At 44.2% G+C, this 22,011-nt stretch overlaps 1 protein-coding gene across 3 annotated transcripts in view; it reads right to left on the bottom strand.

Moving 5' to 3' along the window:
- The window catches only part of tmeff1a (transmembrane protein with EGF-like and two follistatin-like domains 1a), an 82,952-nt gene extending 61,727 nt beyond the window's left edge, over positions 1-21,225 (bottom strand). For 2 of the 3 annotated variants that reach the window (XM_071362626.1, XM_071362625.1), the window contains exon 1: positions 20,526-21,010. In XM_071362626.1, the coding sequence (XP_071218727.1) occupies positions 20,526-20,679 (154 nt within the window). In that variant the 5' untranslated portion in view covers positions 20,680-21,010. Of the gene's footprint in view, positions 1-20,525 lie in introns of all 3 variants that reach the window. The other variant, XM_071362624.1, reaches the window with a different exon arrangement.
- Between the last annotated feature and the right edge of the window lie 786 nt (positions 21,226-22,011).

Raw genomic sequence — 22,011 nt, forward strand, 5'->3', positions numbered from 1 at the left:
TGCCTACACTACGCACTAGGCTACCAGTGCATTTCCAGAGCCCTGTTCCTCCTCCACGCACTCTCCCTATAGTGCGTGTATCCAGTTCGGTGCCTCCAGTTCCGGCACCACGCACTAAGCCTCCTGTGCGTCTCCAGAGCCCTGTACACACTGTTTCTTCTCCCCCTACTAATCCTGATGTGCTTGCCCTCAGCCCGGTGTCACCAGTGCCGGTACCACGCACCAGGTATAGAGTGGGCTTTGAGAGTCCAGTGTGCCCTGTCCCTGCTCCCCGCACTAGTATGAAGGTGCGTGTCCTTAGCCCGGTGCCTCCAGTTCCGGCACCACGCACCAGGTCTACAGTGCGCCTTATCCGGCCAGAGCCATCCGTCTCCCCAGCGCTATCTGAGCCATCCGTCTCCCGAGCGCCATCTGAGCCATCCGTCTACCCAGCGCCGTCTGAGCCATCCGTCTACCCAGCGCCATCTGAGCCATCCGTCTCCCCAGCGCCGTCTGAGCCATCCGTCTGCAATGAGCCTGCAAAGCCGCCCGTCTGCCATGAGCCTGCAAAGCCGCCCGTCTGCCATGAGCCTACAGAGCCGTCCGCCAGACAGGAGCCGCTAGAGCCGTCCGCCAGACAGGAGCCGCTAGAGCCGCCCGTCAGACAGGATCTGCCAGAGCCGCCAACCAGACAGGATCTGCCAGAGCCGCCAACCAGACAGGATCTGCCAGAGCCGCCAATCAGACAGGATCTGCCAGAGCCGCCAATCAGACAGGATCTGCCAGAGCCGCCAATCAGACAGGATCTGCCAGAGCCGCCAGCCAGACAGGATCTGCCAGAGCCGCCAGCCAGACAGGATCTGCCAGAGCCGTCAGCGAGCCATGAGCAGCCAGAGCCGTCAGCGAGCCATGAGCAGCCAGAGCCGTCAGAGAGCCATGAGCAGCCAGAGCCGTTAGAGAGCCATGAGCAGCCAGAGCCGTCAGCCTGCCATGAGCAGCCAGAGCCGTCAGCCTGCCATGAGCGTCCAGAGCCGTCAGCCTGCCATGAGCGTCCAGAGCCGTCAGCCTGCCATGAGCGTCCAGAGCCGTCAGCCTGCCATGAGCGTCCAGAGCCGTCAGCATGCCATGAGCGTCCAGAGCCGTCAGCCTGCCATGAGCGTCCAGAGCCGTCAGCCTGCCATGAGCGTCCAGAGCCGTCAGCCTGCCATGAGCGTCCAGAGCCGTCAGCCTGCCATGAGCGTCCAGAGCCGTCAGTCAGCCATGAGCTGTCCCTCAGCCAGAAGCGGCTAGTAATTCAGAACTGCCCCTCAGTCCAGAGCTGTCTCTCTGTCCGGAGCTGCCCTTCAGTCCGGAGTTGCCCCTCTATCCTGAGCTACCTCTTTATCCTGAGCTACCTCTCTCTCCTAAGCTATCCCTCTGTCCTGAGCTATCCCTATGTCCTGAACTACCTTGTCCCAGAGCTGTCCTTGATTCTGGTGTTGCCCCTAAATTTAGGTGGGGTTATTTGGAGGGTGGTCATTGTGGGGAGGCTAAGGAAGCGGGGATTGATTATGGTGGGGTGGGAACCACGCCCGGAGCCTAAGCCACCACCGTGGTCAGATGCCCACCCAGACCCTCCCCTGGACTTTTTGGTGATGCGTTCGGAGTACGCATCTTGAGGGGGGGGTTATGTCACGTTCCTGACCTGTTTTCTGTTTAGTTTTGTGTGTTAGTTGGTCAGGACGTGAGTTTGGGTGGGCATTCTATGTTGTCTGTTTCTATGTTGGTTTAGGGTTGCCTGGTATGGCTCTCAATTGGAGGCAGGTGTTTGGCGTTCCTCTAATTGAGAGTCATATTTAGGTAGGCTGTTCACAGTGTTTGTTTGTGGGTGGTTGTCTCCTGTGTCAGTGTTTGTCGCACCATACGGGACTGTTACGGTTTGTTCATTTCATGTAGGCTATTTTTCCCTGTTCGTGCGTTCTCGTGTTTATGTATGTTCGTCGTTCAGGTCTGTCTACTTTCGTTTTGTTATTTTGTATCATTATCAAGTATAGTTCGTTTTCGTCTTGTCTTTAATAAATATTATGTGTTCACAACCCGCTGCGCCTTGGTTCCCTCACTACTCCTCCTCTTCTTATGAAGAGAGAGAGGAACGCCGTTACAAATACACAGAAGTATATTTTTTTAAACCTGCATATTTAGTTAAAAGAAATTCATGTTAGGAGGGAATATTAACTAGGCAAATTGTGTCACTTCTCTTGCGTTCATTGCACGCAGAGTCAGGGTATATGCAACAGTTTGGGCCGCCTGGCTCGTTGCGAACTAATTTGCCAGAATGTTACATAATTATGACATAACATTGAAGGTTGTGCAGGAATATTTAGACTTATGGATGCCACCCATTAGATAAAATATGGAACGGTTCCGTATTTCACTGAAAGAATAAACATTTTGTTTTTTAAATGATAGTTTCCGGATTTGACCATATTAATGACCTAAGGCTCATATTTCTGTGTGTTATTATATTATAATTAAGTCTATGATTTGATAGGGCAGTCTGACTGAGCGGTGGTAGGCAGCAGCATGCTCGTAAGCATTCATTCAAACAGCACTTTCCTGCGTTTGCCAGCAGCTCTTCGCATTGCTTCAAGCATTGCGCTGTTTATGACTTCAAGCCTATCAACTCCCGAGATTAGGCTGGCAATACTAAAGTACCTATCAGAAAATCCAATAGTCAAAGGTATATGAAATACAAATGGTATAGAGAGAAATAGTCCTATAATAACTACAACCTAAAACTTATTTCTTGGGAATATTGAAGACTCATGTTAAAAGGAACCACCAGCTTTCATATGTTTTCATGTTCTGAGCAAGGAACTTTAACGTTAGCTTTTTTACATGGCACATATTGCACTTTTACTTTCTTCTCCAACACTTTGTTTTTGCATTATTTAAACCAAATTGAACATGATTCATTATTTATTTGAGACTAAATTGATTTTAAATGTATTATATTAAGTTAAAATAAAAGTGTTCATTGTTCATTCAGTATTGTTGTAATTGTCATTATTACAAATATATATATAAAAATAGGCTTTTTTTGGTCCTCCAATAATCGGTATCGGCATTGAAAAATCATAATCGGTCGACCTCTAGTATCGTTTTGACAATATCACAAAATTATTTTTGCATTTGTTGGCTGTAACTGTGCCCAAACTCCAGTATTTCTCCTTCATAGCTTGTTCTCCATCTTATTTCTACATATGGAGGCAATTTGTTTTTCAGCAATTATTTCCATGACTGATTAAAACTCATTTTCTCATGGCTCTCTTTTGTTCTTCTGCAGCAGACATATGGTGTGCAATATGTTTGGAACATCGAATTGCAATTAAATCACAGTATTGAATAGTATCGTGAGAATCGGAATACATATCGTATCAGCACCTAAGTATCGTGATAATATCATATCATGAGGTCCCTGGCAATTCCCAGCCCTAATGTGGTGCACAAGCTCCTTCTGAGCCCTGGCAGTACCATAAAAGACATCATTTTGCAAACAAAAGCTGAGGTATTTTTTCCTCCCAGGCCATGTAAGATAATATTCTAGAGGTTTTAACAGATGATTCTAAAGGCTCATAAAAGAAAAAATATGCATTCTTCAAGGACTGAAATCAGTGCTCCCTGTCTAGTACCTGAAACGTGATAGTACTATGAAAGCTTGCTGACGAGACTTTGTTGGCGAGCAAATAAACTGCCTCTACCCTCCGCGCTGTTGGCAAACGTACAGTCACTAGAGAACAAACTGGACGAGCTCCGTTTGAGACTATCCTATCAAACCTGAAGAACTGTAATATTCTGTTTCACGGAGTCATGGCTGAACTAGGACATGGAATAATATACAACTCGATAGCTTTTCCATGCATTGGCAAGACCAGTCAGCAGCCTCAGGTAAGATGGGGAGGGGGTCTCTGTTAACAACAGCTGGAAGTCTTGAGTTTTAGCTCGCCTGAGTTAGAATACCTCATGATAAGCTGCAGACCATACTACTTACCAAGAGTGTTTTCATCTATATTTTCCATAGCTGTCTATTTACCACCAAAAACTGATGCTGGCACTAAGACTGTAGTCAACGAGCTGTATAAGGACCTAAGCAAACAAGAAGAGGCACACCAGAGGTGGCACTTCTCATGGCAGGTGATTTAAATGGCAGGTGATTTAAACTGAAATCTGTTTTACCTCATTTTTACCAGCATGTCACCTGCGCAACTAGAGGCAACAAAATTCTAGATCAGCTTTACTCCATACACAAAAATGCAGCTTAGGCTCTCCCTCGCCATCCTTCTGACAAATGTGACCATAACTCTATCCTCCTGATTCCTGCTTACAATCAAAAACTCAAACATGAAGTATCAGTGACGCTCAATGACGGAAGTGGTCCGATTAAGCAGATGCTAAGCTACAGGACTGTTTCACTAGCACAGAATGGAATATGTTTCAGAATTCATCCGATAACATTGGAGTTTACCACATCAGTCACCAACTTCATTAATAAGTTCATTGACGACGTCATCCCCACAGTGACCTTATGTACATATCTAAACCAGAAGCTATGGATTACAGGCAAAATCCGCACTGAGCTAAAGGCTAAATCTGCTGCTTTCGAGAAGCGGGACACTAATCTGACGCTTATAAGAAATCCCACTATGACCTCAGACAAGGCATCAAACAGGCAAAGCTTCAATAAAGGACTAAGATCTAATCCTACTACGCCGGCTCTGATGCTCATCGGATGTGATAGGGGTTGCAAACTATAACAGATTACAAAGGGAAACCCAGCCACAAACTGCCCAGTGAGGGGAGCCTACCAGATGAGCTAAATGCCATCTATGCTCGCTTTGAGGCAAGCAACACTGAACCATGCGTGAGAGCACCAGCTGTTCCGGACGACTGTGTGATCTCCCTCTCCGTAGCCGATGTGAGTAAGACCTTTAAACAGGTTAACATTTACAAGGCCACAGGGCCAGACGGATTACCAGGACGCGTACTCAGAGCATGCGCTGACCAGCCGGCAAGTGTCTTCACTGACATGTTCAACCTCTCTGCAACCCAGTCTGTAATACCTACATGTTTCAAGCAGACCACCATAATCCCTGTGCCTAAGAACGCCAAGGTAACCTGTCTAAATGACTATCTAGCCATGAAATGCTTTGAAAGACAGGTCATGAATCACATCAACACCATCATGCCAGACACCCTGGACCAACTCCAATTGGCATACCGCCCCAACAGATCCACAGATGATGCAATCTCTATTGCACTCCACACTGCCCTCTCCCACCTGGACAAGAGGAACACCTATGTGAGAATGCTGTTCATCGACTACAGCTCAGTGTTCAATACCATAGTGCCCTCCAAGCTCATCCTTAAGCTCAGAATCCTGGGACTAAACCTCTCTCTGCAACTGGATCCTGGACCTCCTGATTGGCCCCTCCCAGGTGAGTTTCAAGTTCCTTGGTGTCCACATCACTAAAGAATTAATATGGTCCACAAACCACACACACCAACACAATCGTAAAGGCATGACAATGCCTCTTCCCCCTCAGGACGCTGAAAAGATTTGGCATGGGCCCTCAGATCCTCAAACAGTTCTACAGCTGCACCATTGAGAGCATCTTGACTGGCTGCATCACCGCTTGATATGCCAACAACTTGGCATCCGACCGCAAGGCGCTACATAGAGTAGTGTGTACGGCCCAGTACATCACTGGGGCCGAGCTCCCTACCATCTAGGACCTCTATACCAGGCGGTGTCAGAGGAAGGCCCGAAAGATTGTCAAAGACACCAGCCACCCAAGTCATGGACTGTTTTCTCTGCCACCGCAAAGCAAGCAGCACTGATGCACCAAGTCTGGAACCAACAGGACCCTGAACAGCTTCTACCCCAAAGCCATAAGACTCCATAATAGTTCAACAAATAGCTATCTGCATTCACCCTTTTTGAATTAACTCTTTTGACTCATTACATACACTGCTGCTACAGTTTATTATCTATCCTGTTGCCTAGTCACTTTACCCCTACCTATATGTACATACATTATGTTTAGCCTTACTTGAATAAGAAAGATTAAGCGTAAAGTAAACGTTAAGATTTCCCTTTACTGGGAGTAAAGGGCCTAACCCGAACCATGAAAAACATCCCCAGACCATTATTCCTACTCCACCAAACTTTACAGTTGGTACTATGCATTTGGGCAGATAGCGTTCTCCTGGCATCCGCCAAACCCAGATTTGTCCGTCGGACTGCCAGATGGAGAAGCATGATTCCTCACTGCAGAGGATGCATTTCCTCTGCTCCAGCGTCCAATGGGGGTGAGCTTTACACCACTCCAGCCAACGCTTGGCATTACGCATGGCGATCTTAGCTTTGTGTGCGGCTGCATGGCCATGGAAACCCATTTCATGAAGCTCCCAATGAACAGTTACTTTCAGAGGCAGTTTGGAACTCGGTAATGAGTGTTGCAACCGAGGACAGACGATTTTTACGTGCTATGCACTTCAGCACTTGGCGGTCCGGGTCTGAGAGCTTGTGTGGCCTACCATTTTGCGGCTGAGCGGTTGTTGCTCATAGACGTTTCCACTTCACAATAACAGCACTTACAGTTGACGGGGGCAGCTCTAGCAGGGCCGAAATTTGACGAACTGGCTTCTTGGAAAGGTGCCATCCTATGACGGTGCCATGTTGAAAGTCACTGAGTTCTTCAGTAAGGCCATTCTACTGCCAATGTTTGTCGATTTTATACACCGGTCAGCAATGGGTGTGGCTGAAATAGCCAAATCCGATCATTTGAAGGGGTATCCACATACACTATATATACAAAAGTATCAATGCGGGCTCAGCTTTGCTTTTCCCTTAAGCTGTGACAATAAATGCAATAACACAAGTTCTCGAGTCTTCCTTCTTCATTAAAGAGTGAGATGTGATCACTCTGTAAAAGCCTTTCCATAAAAACTTCCAATTACCTGATATAAAAAAATATATTTTGTGACAATGACGGGCTGTTGTTGTTGCTCATCATCCAAATTGGATTGGAATAAAAATCGCCCTTCTCCTTCAAAGAGGAGAAAATGAACAAATATTTGATCATTCCACTGTTTATGCTCGATTACCAAGAATATCATTCTTGTTAAAAGGTCCAATTAAGTACTGTGATTGTTCTCAATACAAATTGTCAAAAAGAAGAAGGGGAAAAAAAGATTCTTAGCAATTTCTCAAGCAAGAATTTTGCTAGGACTGTCTGAGAGTGGTCTAAGTGGAGAAGGGAAAACTGAAAACAAGTTTTTATTGGCAGAGAGGTTTGGAACTCTTTGTTATTGGTCTATTAACTAATTTACCACCCATGACCAGTGTGGAAATGCATATAAATGCTAAATGATTGAGCAGTTGTGGACTGCACTGGTCCTTTAACCATATAAACCAGACAGTGTTTGAAAATTCTAATCTCCTTCACTTTGTATTGTGGAGATGTTCGTGTTCATCCAAACATTGAATAGGTGACTTCTCCATTAGAATTGCGTATGTGTCTGGGGGTTTTAGAATTGTCATTCATGTCGTAGCTGAATTTCACACTGAGGCAATTCAAGCTAAGTGTGCTGTTGCCCAAGGGCACAACAAGAGCATGCCCCATTTAAGATTAGGACCTGCTATGCATACTAGCCTATTTTGTGAAATACTGCCATTACAGGACTTGACAATGATTTTAGATCAGCCTTGAAGGCGAGCTTGAACCCACATGGAATTTGAACATGTAAACTATACAAATATAAGCTATCAGTGGATTCCAAGCAAGTCTAATAACGATTTCAGCAAAAAAATCGTAAATGTAACGAGACACAAATGACAATAAATATTCATATTCATCCATCAAAGCTAATGTTGGAGCTCCTGTTCAAATCTATCAGATTCACCAGTGTGATAGGACCACTTCGTAGAATATCATAAAGGCATGTGAAAATCGCTTAATCAGGTAGCACGTTGGGAGGTAATGAAGCCGTGATGCTCCATCAATGACAGTCGAATTAAGATTCAAACTTGAGACTTTGAAACAACTCCCGATTTATGTTCTCAGTCGGTGTGTAACACAGTGCATGTGTTCCGCATGTGTGATCTAAGATACACTATATATATACACACACAACAGGTATGTGGACACCCCTTCAAAGTAGTGGATTTAGCTATTTCAGCCACACCCGCTGCTGACAGGTGTATTAAAAAAATATATAATAATAGCACATAGCCATGCAATCTCCATAGGAAAACATTGGCCATGGAATGGCCTTACTGGTGTATAGCTCACCGCCATAGGACTCTGGAGCATTGGAAATACGCTCTCAAGGAGTGATGAGTCACGCTTCACCATCTGGCAGTCCGTCAGACTGGGTTTGACGGATGACAGGAAAACGCTACCTGCCCCAATACATAGTGCCAACTGTAAAGTTTGGGGAGGAGGAATAATGGTCTGGGGCTATTTTTCATGGTTCGGGCTACAGCATACAATGACATTCTAGACGATTATGTGCTTCCAACTTTGTGGCAACCGTTTGAGGAAGGCCCTTTTCTGTTTCAGCATGACAATGCCCTGGTGCTTAAGGCGAGGTCCGTACAGAAATGGTTTGTTGAGATCGGTGTGGGAGAACTTGACTGGCATGCACATCGGTATGGATGTCCCTCCAGCTATCTCTCCCTGTCCAAGTCAATCAATTGCCTGGGCACAGCTGGACCACTGCGCCCCCCCCCGCCCCCCCCTCCCTCCGCTGGGCCGTGCTCTTTGGATCAGAGTTCTGTCCCTTTGTTTGTTGTGGCCGGCGTTTAATCAGCTGTCTTCTCAGGTGAGATCTGTGGCTCTGGCCTCGAAATCAGCTTCGAGACACGGCAGAGACCGGATCATTCCGGCTATTGTGATAGGGAGTTCGATGGTGAGGCATATATCTGTACCTGGGGCAAAGACTGTTTTCCTGGGGTCAAAGTTCAGGATATCACAAGGTTGCTTCCCGAGGCAAGTCACCGGGGGATAATACTGTCACGGCTCATGTGGGGTCGAATGACATTATGAAGGGCAGCTCAGAACAGCTGAAGACGGATTGTAAAGAACTGATTGTTCACTACTTGACACCAACAAACGCTCCATAATATCTGGCACTATGCACTCCCTAAATTGTAGCATTTAACAGTTCAACAGACTTTTAGCCCTCCATAACTGCCTACGAGACTATTCATAGCATCGTTGAGACAATGACTTATCAATGACCCAAGCTCAGCTCATTTAAACGCTACCATTGTGACACTGAGTTGTCATAATGCTTCAGCAAATGTACATTATCCCAGGGGCGTTGGAAGACACAATGTACAGTGGGGAGAACAAGTATTTGATACACTGCCGATTTTGCAGGTTTTCCTACTTACAAAGCATGTAGAGGTCTGTAATTTTTATCATAGGTACACTTCAACTATGAGAGACGGAATCTAAAACAAAAATCCAGAAAATCACATTGTATGATTTTTAAGTAATTAATTTGCATTTTATTGCATGACATAAGTATTTGATACATCAGAAAAGCAGAACTTAATATTTGGTACAGAAACCTTTGTTTGCAATTACAGAGATCATACGTTTCCTGTAGTTCTTGACTAGGTTTGCACACACTGCAGCAGGGATTTTGGCCCACTCCTCCCTACAGATCTTCTCCAGATCCTTCAGGTTTCGGGGCTGTCGCTGGGCAATACGGACTTTCAGCTCCCTCCAAAGATTTTCTATTGGGTTCAGGTCTGGAGACTGGCTAGGCCACTCCAGGACCTTGAGATGCTTCTTACGGAGCCACTCCTTAGTTGCCATGGCTGTGTGCTTTGTGTCGTTATCATGCTGGAAGACCCAGCCACGACCCATCTTCAATGCTCTTACTGAGGGAAGGAGGTTGTTGGCCAAGATCTCGCGATACATGGCCCCATCCATCCTCCCCTCAATACGGTGCAGTCGTCCTGTCCCCTTTGCAGAAAAGCATCCCCAAAGAATGATGTTTCCACCTCCATGCTTCACGGTTGGGATGGTGTTCTTGGGGTTGTACTCATACTTCTTCTTCCTCCAAACACGGCGAGTGGAGTTAGACCAAAAAGCTCTATTTTTGTCTCATCAGACCACATGACCTTCTCCCATTCCTCCTCTGGATCATCCAGATGGTCATTGGCAAACTTCAGACAGGCCTGGACATGCACTGGCTTAAGCAGGGGGACCTTGCGTGCGCTGCAGGATTTTAATCCATGACGGCGTAGTGTGTTACTAATGGTTTTCTTTGAGACTGTGGTCCCAGCTCTCTTCAGGTCATTGACCAGGTCCTGCCGTGTAGTTCTGGGCTGATCCCTCACCTTCCTCATGATCATTGATGAAATCTTGCATGGAGCCCCAGACCGAGGGTGATTGACCGTCATCTTGAACTTCTTCCATTTTCTAATAATTGCGCCAACAGTTGTTTCCTTCTCACCAAGCTGCTTGCCTATTGTCCTGTAGCCCATCCCAGCCTTGTGCAGGTCTACAATTTTATCCCTGATGTCCTTACACAGCTCTCTGGTCTTGGCCATTGTGGAGAGGTTGGAATCTGTTTGATTGTGTGTGGACAGGTGTCTTTTATACAGGTAACGAGTTCAAACAGGTGCAGTTAATACAGGTAATGAGTGGAGAACAGGAGGGCTTCTTAAAGAAAAACTAACAGGTCTGTGAGAGCCGGAATTCTTACTGGTTGGTAGGTGATCAAATACTTATGTCATGCAATAAAATGCAAATTAATTATTTAAAAATCATACAATGTGATTTTCTGGATTTTTGTTTTAGATTCCGTCTCTCACAGTTGAAGTGTACCTATGATAAAAATTACAGACCTCTACATGCTTTGTAAGTAGGAAAACCTGCAAAATCGGCAGTGTATCAAATACTTGTTCTCCCCACTGTATGTAACATAATTTATGTCCCTCTAACTGCCCTGAATGCCTCTGCTGATCCTACAGCTATTGTATGCAGTAATCATGTGCCTATGGAACAGATTTATACTGTTAGCACTGTGGCGGTTTGCCCTAGAAGGAAGTCCACTATGTGCAGCTCACCCTGCACTAACATAAAAAAAACCTGAGCATGTCTACTTCTGCTAAGCTTCCCAGTAAAGCAAGAAAAACAAGTAAGCATCCAAGAAAAGTGCTAAAAATTGCCCACGTTAACATATGAAGCTTAAGAAACAAGGTTAATGAAATCAATAATTTGCTAGTAACTGATGACATTGATATTCTGACAATCTCTGAAACTCATTTAGATAATGCCTTTGATGATCCAGTGGTAGCAATACATGGTTAGAAGATCTATAGAAAATACAGAAATGCCAACGGGGCGGTGTGGCGGTCTATATTAAGAACCACATTCCTGTAAAGATTAGAGAGGATCTCATGGTAAATACTGTTGAAGTAATATGGCTACAGGTTCATCTGCCTCACCTAAAGCCCATTCTTGTGGGAAGCTGCTATCGACCACCAAGTGCTAACAGTCAGTATCTGGATAACATGTGTGAAATGCTTGAGAATGTATGGGATATCAACAGAGAGGTATATTTTCTGGGTGATTTAAATATTGACTGGCTTTCATCAGGCTGCCCACTCTAGAAAAAGTTTAAAACTGTAACTAGTGCCTGCAACCTGGTTCAGGTTATCAATCAACCTAACAAGGTAGTTACAAAAGGTACAGGAAATGAAATCATCAACGTGTATTGATCACATCTTTACTAACGCTGCAGAAATTTGTTTGAAAGCAGTATCCAAGTCCATCGGATGTAGTGATCACAACATAGTAGCCATATCTAGGAAAACAAATGTTCCAAAAGCTGTGCCTAATCTAGTGTATAAGAGGTCATACATAAGTTTTGTAGCGATTCCTATGTTGTTCATGTAAATAATATTTGTTGGTCTGGTGTGTAATGAGGAGCAACCAGACGCTGCACTTGACACATTTATAAAATTGCTTATCCCAGTTACTAATAAGCACTCACCCATTAAGAAAATTACTGTAAAAACTGTTAAATCCTCTCGGATTGATAAGGAATTAAAAAATTGTATGGTTGAGGGATGAGACAAAATAAATGGCAAGTAGGTTTCGCTGTACAACGGTTTGACAAACGCACTGGAAATTGAGACATCATGTGACTAAACTGAATAAAAAGAAGATGAAACTACACTATGAAACAAAGATAAATGACAGAAAGACTCATAGTAAAAAGCTTTGGAGCACCTTAAATTCAATTTTGGGCAAAAAGGCAACCTCCGCTCCATCATTCCATCAGATGGCCGACCAATCAGCATAGGCAAGATGCAATAGATGGTATAAAATAAAATATATACATGTGATATGAGTAATGTAAGATATGTAAACAGTATTAAAGTGGCATTGCGTAAAGTGACTAGTGATCCATTTATTAAAGTGGCCAGTGATTGGGTCTCAATGTAGGCAGCAGCCTCTCTGAGTTAGTGATTGCTGTTTAGCAGTCTGATGGCCTTGAGATAGAAGTTGTTTTTCAGTCTCTCGGTCCCAGCTTTGATGCACCTGTACTGACCTCGCCTTCTGGATGGTAGCGGTGTGAACAGACAATGGCTCGGGTGGTTGTCGTCCTTGATGATCTTTTTGGCCTTCCTGTGACATCGGGTGCTGTAGGTGTCATGGAGGGCAGGTAGTTTTCCCCCGGTGATGCGTTGTGCAGACCGCACCACCCTCTGGAGAGCCTTGTGGTTGTGGGCAGAGCAGTTGCCGTACCAGGCGGTGATACAGCCCGACAGGATGCTCTCGATTGTGCATCTGTAAAAGTTTGTCAGGGTTTTGGGTGACAAGCCAAATTTCTTCAGCCTTCTAGGTTGAAGAGGCGCTGTTGCACCTTCTTCACCACACTGTCTGTGTGTGTGGACCATTTCAGTTTGTCTGTGATGTGTACGCCTAGGAACTTCAAACTTTTCACCTTCTCCACTGCTGTTCCTTCGATGTGGATAGGGGGGTGCTCCCTCTGCTGTTTCCTGAAGACCACAATCATCTCCTTAGTTTTGTTAACGTTGAGTGAGATGTTTTCCTGACACCACACTCCGAGTGCCCTCATCTCCTCCCTGTTGGCTGTCTCGTCATTGTTGCTAATCAAGCCCACTACTGTTGTGTCGTCTGCAAACTTGATGATTGAGTTGGAGGCGTGCATGGCCACGCAGTCGTAGGTGAACAGGGAGTACAGGAGGGGGCTGAGCACTCACCCTTGTGGGGCCCCAGTGTTGAGGATCAGCGGGTGGAGATGTTGTTTCCTACCTTCACCACCTGGGGGCAGCCCGTCAGAAAGTCCAGGACCCAATTGCAGGGCGGGGTTGAGACACAGGGACTGTCGTTTCAGCATATGTAGGAACTTCTTCAAGACTGTTGGAAAAGCATTCCGGGTGAAGCTGGTTGAGAGAATGCCAAGAGTGTGCAAAGTTGTCATCAAGGCAAAGGGTGGCTATTTGAAGAATCTCAAATATAAAATATATTTTGATTTGTTTAATACTTTTTTGGTTACTACATGATTCCATATGTGTTATTTGATCGTTTTGATGTCTTCACTATAATTCTACAATGTAGAAAATAGTAAAAATAAAGAAAAACCCTTGAATGAGTAGGTGTTCTGAAACTTTTGACTGGTAGTGTATATATTGAGCACCTACCCACTACTGATGTTAACTTTAGACAATTTATAATAAAGCAACATTTCAGCAAATATTTAACTGGCTGCTGACTGGTCGAGTAACCTCTTCTGCCAGGAAGTCTTTCATAAGGATTAGTGACACGCCCAATACATCGCCATCCAGACAGACTGACAGGAACCTCTGACTGGATGTAATACAGCCACCATTCGCTGGGATTTTGTGTTGTATCACCACCATCTCTCTACAACACACACACTCATACTCTCTAGCCATTATCTGGCAGCATCCGCACTCACACCAGTTTTTTGTCACCACTACGCCGACCCTCTAGCTGGTGTGTTTCAGGCGGCATATCTGTGTTGTTACTGCAACGAGAACAAACTCTTTGATCTGGGGCAACGATCGGCTCAAACAGGAACGGCTTCAGTAGGTTTATTGGCTCCCTATCTAATGTTATTTAATTCTCTGTTATAAACTCATCTTCAGACTCGGAGCGACTCGGTAAATTCAGCCATTTTTGGGAGTTCCAAACTTTTCCCTCCTGCCAGTGACGTAACAATGCCAATATGGCGATTTAGTTAGCTGGAGTCCTAAATCCTAGTGTTTCCATTCCCCTTTAACAGCATTTTCAACAAGGCAGGTCCTACAGGCCCTACTTTTGTCACACCTGGACTACTGTTCAGCCGTGGTGTCAGGTGCCACAAAGAGGAACTTAGTGTCACGTTCCTGACCTTATTTCCTTTGTTTAGTCTTTGTTTAGTTGGTCAGGACGTGAGCTGGGTGGGCATTCTATGTTTTGTGTTTCTATGTTGGGTTTGTTGTTTGGCCTAATATGGTTCTCAATCAGAGGCAGGTGTTTGTCATTGTCTCTGATTGGGAACCATATTAAGGTAGCCTGTTTGCACTGTTGGTTTGTGGGTGATTGTTTCCTGTCTTTGTGTTCTGCACCAGATAGGACTGTTTTCGATTTTCACATTTATTGTTTTGTTGCTTGTAGTGTTCACGTTATTATCTTTATTAAATCATGTTGAACACTAGCCGCGCTGCGTTTTGGTCCTCTCCTTCATCCCAGGAAGAAAGCCGTTACACTTAGCAAAATTACAATCGTCTCAGAACCGGGCAGCACGACTGGCCCTTGGATGTGCACAGAGAGCTAATATTTATAATATGCATGTCAATCTCTCCTGGCTCAAAGTGGAGGAGAGATTGACTTCATCACTACTTGTATTTGTGAGAGGCATTGCCATGTTGAATGCACCGAGCTGTCTGTCTAAACTACTGGCACACAGCTCGGACACCCATGCATTCCCCACCAGAGGTCTCTTCACAGTCCAAGTCCAGAACAGATTACAGGAGAAGCACAGTACTACATAGAGCCATGACTACATGGAACTCTGTTCCACATCAAGTAACTGATGCAAGCAGTAGAATTAGATAAAAAACATAAAAATCACCTTAAGGAACAGTGGGGACTGTGAAACAACATAGGCACAGACACATGCATACAAACACACTATACACACACATGGATTTTGTGTTGTAGATATGTGGTAGTAGAGTAGCGGCCTGAGGGCAAACACAATGTTTTGAAATCTGTTGTGAATGTATTGTAATGTTTTTAAAATGTATAACTGCCTTAATTCTGCTGGACCCCAGCAGCTAATGTGGATCCATAATAAATACAGAGCCCTGACTGCAACCCCATCATTTGGGATGAATTGAAATGCCGACTGCGAGCAAGGCCTAATTGCCCAGCATCAGTGTCCGACCTCACTAATGCTCTTGTGGCTGAATGGAAGCAAGTCCCCACAGCAATGTTCCAACATCTAGTGGAAAGCCTTCCCAGAAGAGTGGAGGCTGTTATAGCAGCAAAAGGGGGACCAATTCCATATTAATGCCCATGATTTTGGCATCTGCTGTTCGAGTTCACATGCTTTTGGTTATGTAGTGTAAATGCTTTCATGACGCAGCCACTGATTCCATAGCCTGACAACTCACACTAAATTCTTCCGCTGCTCTGTCGTTCGCTACATCATTTAGACTCATTGAAGTCTTTTGCGGTAAAGATGGGCACGAGGGCCGTTGTACAAAACAAAGTCATTAGTGATTGGATCACCTGTAACCAATCAGAGTATCAAAGCAATGAAAAATGTCTAACCACCGCTTTACCCACGTGTGTTCTGCCTCTGGCCCAACCCATCGGTTTCTGGACTAGTCAGACAACCCCGAAAGTGTTCGCATTCGGTGAAGGATCAGGGACGTACTCAGATGCAGAGAAGAAACTTACGTCCGTTGGCGTGGCTTAGCGGAGCAAGGAGTCCTTGCCGGAGCAAGGAGTCTGGATAGCCAGGCAACTGATTCCATCCACCACAACCTCAAACTGTTAGTGGTGGAGACTTGGGTTTACGTCCCAACTGACACCCTATTCCCTATGTAGTGCACTACTTTCCCCCCGAACCCTATGGACCCTGTTCAAAAGAAGTGCACTACATAGGGAATAAAGTGGCATTTTAGATGCAGCCTCTGAGAGGCAAGGGTTTCATTATGGAGGGAATGAAGCGGACACTCCCACAGCAAAATCTTCTTTTGTTTCAGTGAACATATGTCACTAATAAGAAGCCCTGTAAACCATATAATTACACAGTCCAGCTCTGAACTGGTTTACAAGATCAGCACCCTTAAAAAAATTTGCTGGGCAGAAGGACTTGATGAACACACACACACACACACAACTACTCATAGATGCTCGCATATATAGTGCCTTCAGAAAGAATTCACACCCCGTGACTTTTTAAAAATGTTGTTGTGTTACGGCCTACATTTTTTTATGAATTAAAAAGAGGTTTTGTGTCACTGGCCTACACACAATACGCCAAAATGTCATAGTGGAAATATGTTAGACATTTCTACAAATTATAATTACAAATGAAAAGCTGAAATGTCTTGAGTAAATAAGGATTCAAACCCTTTGTTATGGCAAGCCTAAATAAGTTCAGGAGTAAATATTTGCTTAAAAAGGCAAATAATAAGTTGCATGGACTCACTCTGTGTGCAATAATTGTCTTGAACATGATTTTTGAATGACTAACTCGTCCCTGTACCCCACACATACACTGTATTCAGACCCCTTGACTGTATCCACATTTGTTACGTTACAGCCTTATTCTGAAATGGATTAAATAAAATAAATTCCTCATCAATCTACACACAATACCCCGTAATGATCATGTGAAAACAGGTTAAGACATTTTTGCAAATGTATAAAAAAACAACAACACAGAAATACCTTATTTACATAAGTATTCAGACCCTTTGCTGTGAGACTCGAAATTGAGCTCAGGTACATCCTGTTTCCATTGATCATCCTTGACATGTTTCTACAACTTGATTGGAGTCCACCTGTGGTCAATTCAATTGATTGGACATGATTTAGAAAAGGCACACGCCTGTCTATATATGGTCCCACAGTTGACAGTGCATGTAAGAGCAAAAACCAAGCCATGAGGTCGAAGGAATTGTCCGTAGAGCTCCGAGACAGGATTGTGCCGGGGCACAGATCTGGGGAAGGGTCCAAAAAAACACCAAACTCAGGGAGGTGACCAAGAACCCGATGGTCACTCTGGCAGAGCTCCAGAGTTCCTCTGTGGAGATGGGAGAACCTTCCAGAAGGACAACCATCTCTGCAGCACTCCACCAATCAGGCCTTTATGGTAGAGTGGCCAGTCGGAAGCCACTCCTTAGTAAAAGACAACACGGCAACACGCTTGGAGTTTGCAAAAAGGCAAATAATCAAGATTCTCTGGTCTGAAGAAAATAAGACTGAACTCTGAAACATGACCCGCCTAACCGCGCTCCTTAACACCCAACACCTAAACACGTAAGCCAGCCGCACCACCGTTTAACTGGCAACCAAATTCAGCCTGCAGGCACCCAGCCTGCCACAAGGAGTCACTAGAGTGCAATGAGCCAAGTAAAGCCCCACCGGCCAAACCCTTCCCTAACCCGGATTGTGCACCGTCCTATGGGACTCCAGGCCACGGCCGGCGCAGCCCAGGAATGAACCCGGGTCTGTAGTAACACCTCTAGCACTGCAGTGCCTTAGACCGCTGCGCCACTCGGGAGGCTCCTGGATTTAATTGTTTCATTGTGTGAATTGTTTGCCCTTAGATTTTTTATTTTGGTCAATCCCCCATTAGATATGTCACCAGAAGTAAATGTACCGTTAATCCCCGTCATTTGGTTACATACATTTCTGTTAATGCGTGTATTAATTAGTAATTTACCATTCTCGGAATAGAAACGTTGTTTGCAGAGTTCACAACCCGCTACACTTGTGAGAAACAAGTTCGCCTAAGCAGAGAAATAGATGCACTTCCTCAATCCAGAAAGCAAAATCTAGCTACTTTATATCTTAAGACTCTGCTGGAGATCCTTCAATTTTGGAAAAAAGTTAATGCACTGAAGTGTGAAAATTCCTCTCCTTCCCTGCGTAAGCAAGTTGTCAGAATCTGGTATCATTAATGAGGAAAATGAAGCTTTTTATTTGAAAGAAATGCTGGTTGAACTGACCCTGGTCAGCTAGTCGACTGCCTGCCCCTTCCCAGCCTCTTGTTGGCTTAATACCTGGGTTAAACTCATGGGTGTATTTGAGTCTGTATATTTTTTTTTTTACAAATATATACTTTCCAGTTGTATTTCCAAATTGATTAAAATGTTCAACAACTTGTCTTTTCAAATAAAATATAATCAGAATACTTACTTTGAATATATGTGAAAACGATTGAGATATTTGAAATACTATTTGAACCCAGGTCCGTTATGCATACGTACATTGGATGGTGCCCTTATTGATCGTGTCCTTGCTGGATTGACAAAAAACTATTTCAAAAAGCATTTTGATGAGTTAATAAATATATCATTAAAATGGGCTTCTTCTGTAGGAACAGGTCTGTATCGATCCCTGTGGTACACCCTTTGTTATGTCCAGAAAACCTGATTTAGCACCAACAGTAAACAACACTTGTAACACTGTGTTCTGTCCTTTAAATCATTTTGAAACCAACTACACGCAGCCTGGTCCGGGCCAATTGATGAAAGTCTCTGAATAAGTAATGAGTGATCCAGTGTCAATAAAAAGGACTGGACAGTGTTTCTTCTTATCCAAACAATTAAGAACATAATTTAAAACCAAAGAAGTAGCAGAGATGGTGTTATGACCTGGTGTGAAACCAGACTGGTGTACATTTAGAATACATTTTGTCGTTAAAAAGGATCAAAGTTGAGTATTTACCAAGGATTCTAGAATATTTGCTCGGTAAGAGAGCTTGGGAATGAGGCAATCATTATTTAGGTAACACAGGTCACAAATATTCACTAGAAGTTGACTGCATTTCAATTGAGCCAAATGGAGGCTGGGAGAGGGACGAGCAGTCAACTCAATGACCAGGGTCAATTAAACCACCATTTCTTTCATATAAAAAGCCGACAGAGCTAAATGCTACTTAAAAGCATCACTCATCAATGTTTTCTCAGTAATGATGACAACTTGCTTAGGCAGAGAAGTATAGGTATTTCCACGTTTCAGTGCATTACCTTTCCAAAATGTTGACGGATCACCAGCAGAGTCAGAGATAGAACTGGAAAGTAGCTTGATTTATCTTTCTTAATTGAGGAAGTACATCTATTTCTCAATTGCCTGAAATGCTGCCAATCAGCAATCACCATCAGCAGTCCATTTTTCTAGCCTTGGCTCAGGCCTGATTTTTCCACATAATTCCCTTCACTTGTGTACTTACTGACAACCATAAACATCCTGATATACATTCTGTGGCACAAACGACAAAATATTCAACTCTTCCATTGATAGAGCTTTCTTCCTACCTTTTCTGGCCAATTCCCATTATAATGTTGGTCTATAAGCCAGTGCTTTGCTCTCAGATGTTTGTTTGGGCTAAAACCTCTGTTAATACTCTTGTTATAATGAAATTCTACGATTAATACAAATATAGTTTTGAAACAAATGTAATTGATTCGGACACAAGGCCTAGGGTGTTAGCTGGGAGTGTATTACTATGCATAGGCTTACTGCAACTGCGTTCCGTGCAGCAATTCAGTTATTTAGTTAGGGTAGTGAACTAGAACATCTCATTTGCCTTTACTGATATGGCATTTTGTTCCACTCATGTGTGGTCGCTTGGAAAGAGTGAAGGAGTAGGTTCACAGTGCATCGGTCTATGATGAAAATGCTTAATGTTTAATGTGATGGGAAAAGGCAATTCTGAGGTGCATTAATAAAACACGTACACCAGGTTATTCCAACACCCTCCAGTGAATTGGCTACAGTAGAGTCCTCTTTAAATCTCCATGCACGAGAAGAAAAAAGACAATCTTCCTCTTAAATTGTTAAATTGTTAATCTGTAACAGAACGGATGTTCCAGCATGGGCTAACGGCAAGAGCTGCTGTGCATTTGTTTTTCCCCTACATGAAAGGCTTGATGACAGAGTTGAGATAGAGGGACACAAACTGGCAAGGGCGGAGTTCCATTCTTCAATTATTTCCAATATGCTACACCTGAGTGACAGGCATTAGGCTACATATATGACAGCTGAAATGTGACGTTTTTAGATGAGCTATTCAATGGCCCATTCCTAGGTATACACAGAGCAACATGTACTAGCCTACTAGGGGAGCGCATTGAGTGGCAAACTCAAGGTGTTTCTTATCCGCGACATGTTTGAATAAGATATTTAAACATTGTGACACCATTCACAGTCCGTGCGTAAACATAGGCAAAATAGACGGCAGCATCATATTTTGAGCACCCTTACCTGTGCAGTCTTTTCCTTTCCCTTTGCATTCACCACTTTGTAGGTAGGATGCCAATGATCCAGGCAATGAAGCGATAGCCACGAAGCAGAGGAACGCCAAGGAATAGCCAGCCAAAGGTCCGGGCAACCTACCAGGTCGCAAGCTTCCAACCATGATGAAAAGGATGGAGACGATAACCAAACAAGGCTACTGTCAAAGAATGTATCCAAAATTAAGTCAGTTCGACAACTTGACGAAAATATTGATGGGTAAATTGTGTTGAATGAAAGAACACAGCATAGACGCAGGGATGCATGCACGAAGGAACACGCACTATGACAACGGGACGCGATGCAAAAATAATATAGCGGTATTCTTAGATGCCGAGCACACAATTCTGAAGGCTCTTTACTCCAAATAAACGAGGTGGTCATCTATGAAACCTCGGTGGCTGACGAAATTCCCCAAGACGACAACAGAAGCAGCAACAGCATCTTCGCAGTCCGTCCTTCCAACACGCTCTGGGTCGTTTTATGACTTATCTGACGCCCCGGATTTAACACCGAGGCAAATCCCTCCTTTCAAAACAACACCTCACTTTGAATCAATGTAAGTAGTCCTACACTCCCGATACGTTTCCGTTCATAAAACCAAATCTGGTTTCAATAACCGGGAATTAAAGAGAAAAGGCGCCGGATGCGAAACAGCCACAGCAGCTACAACAAAGAGATTTGGAGAGAATAGTCACGTGAGAGGATGCCCCCCTTCCTAGCCCTTTTGGGTGAACTATCCCTTTAATAGCTCTCTTGGAGTGACTGTCCCTACACATTGGTGAACAACTAAAACAGATGTGAAATCTCTACTCTGGGAAGGGATTTTTCACTGTTTCGTATTGGGTGCCTGCAGTGAGCAACTTGAAGAAAATGATGGGCTGCAAGTCTTATTTTCTTCTGTTTGTTCATGTTGTTCCCACACCACATCAGCAGTGAAGTGTGATTTTCACAGTGTGTTGAAGACAGTCTTGGGTAAGAGTACACTCTTACAGACTGACTACAACGCTCGCGTCGCGTGCGCGAGCTTTGCAAAATAAATTAAGAAATGTATGTTATTCAATTATTGCACCCACACTGCTCGCGCGCGCCAACAGCTAAAGGGCTAAAATAGAAGTCAGTTCTATTTCTGACGCAGATCGCGCTGCAAGTCCTGCCTCTCCCATCTCCTCATTGGTTTATAGAAGCAGGTACCCACGTGCCATCTCCTCATTGGTTATACCCAAGTGGGTGACAGAAAGACGAACGAGGTCAGTGGCGGTAATGCACCTAATTTCAGAAAGTTGCCAATCGCAATATAAAGTCAAGAGATGAAAAAGCCTGGAAGGAAGAGAGATGACTAGAAACGATTCGGTTGACCGTTTTATGTGTGAATTAATTGGCGGCGTAGAGGACCTTGTGCATTTCAGGTAAAATAACAACTCAATGTTTATATCCCAGGACAAATTAGCTAGCA

The sequence above is a fragment of the Salvelinus alpinus genome, chromosome 23, assembly GCF_045679555.1.
Source record: "Salvelinus alpinus chromosome 23, SLU_Salpinus.1, whole genome shotgun sequence".
NCBI lineage: Eukaryota > Metazoa > Chordata > Actinopteri > Salmoniformes > Salmonidae > Salvelinus > Salvelinus alpinus.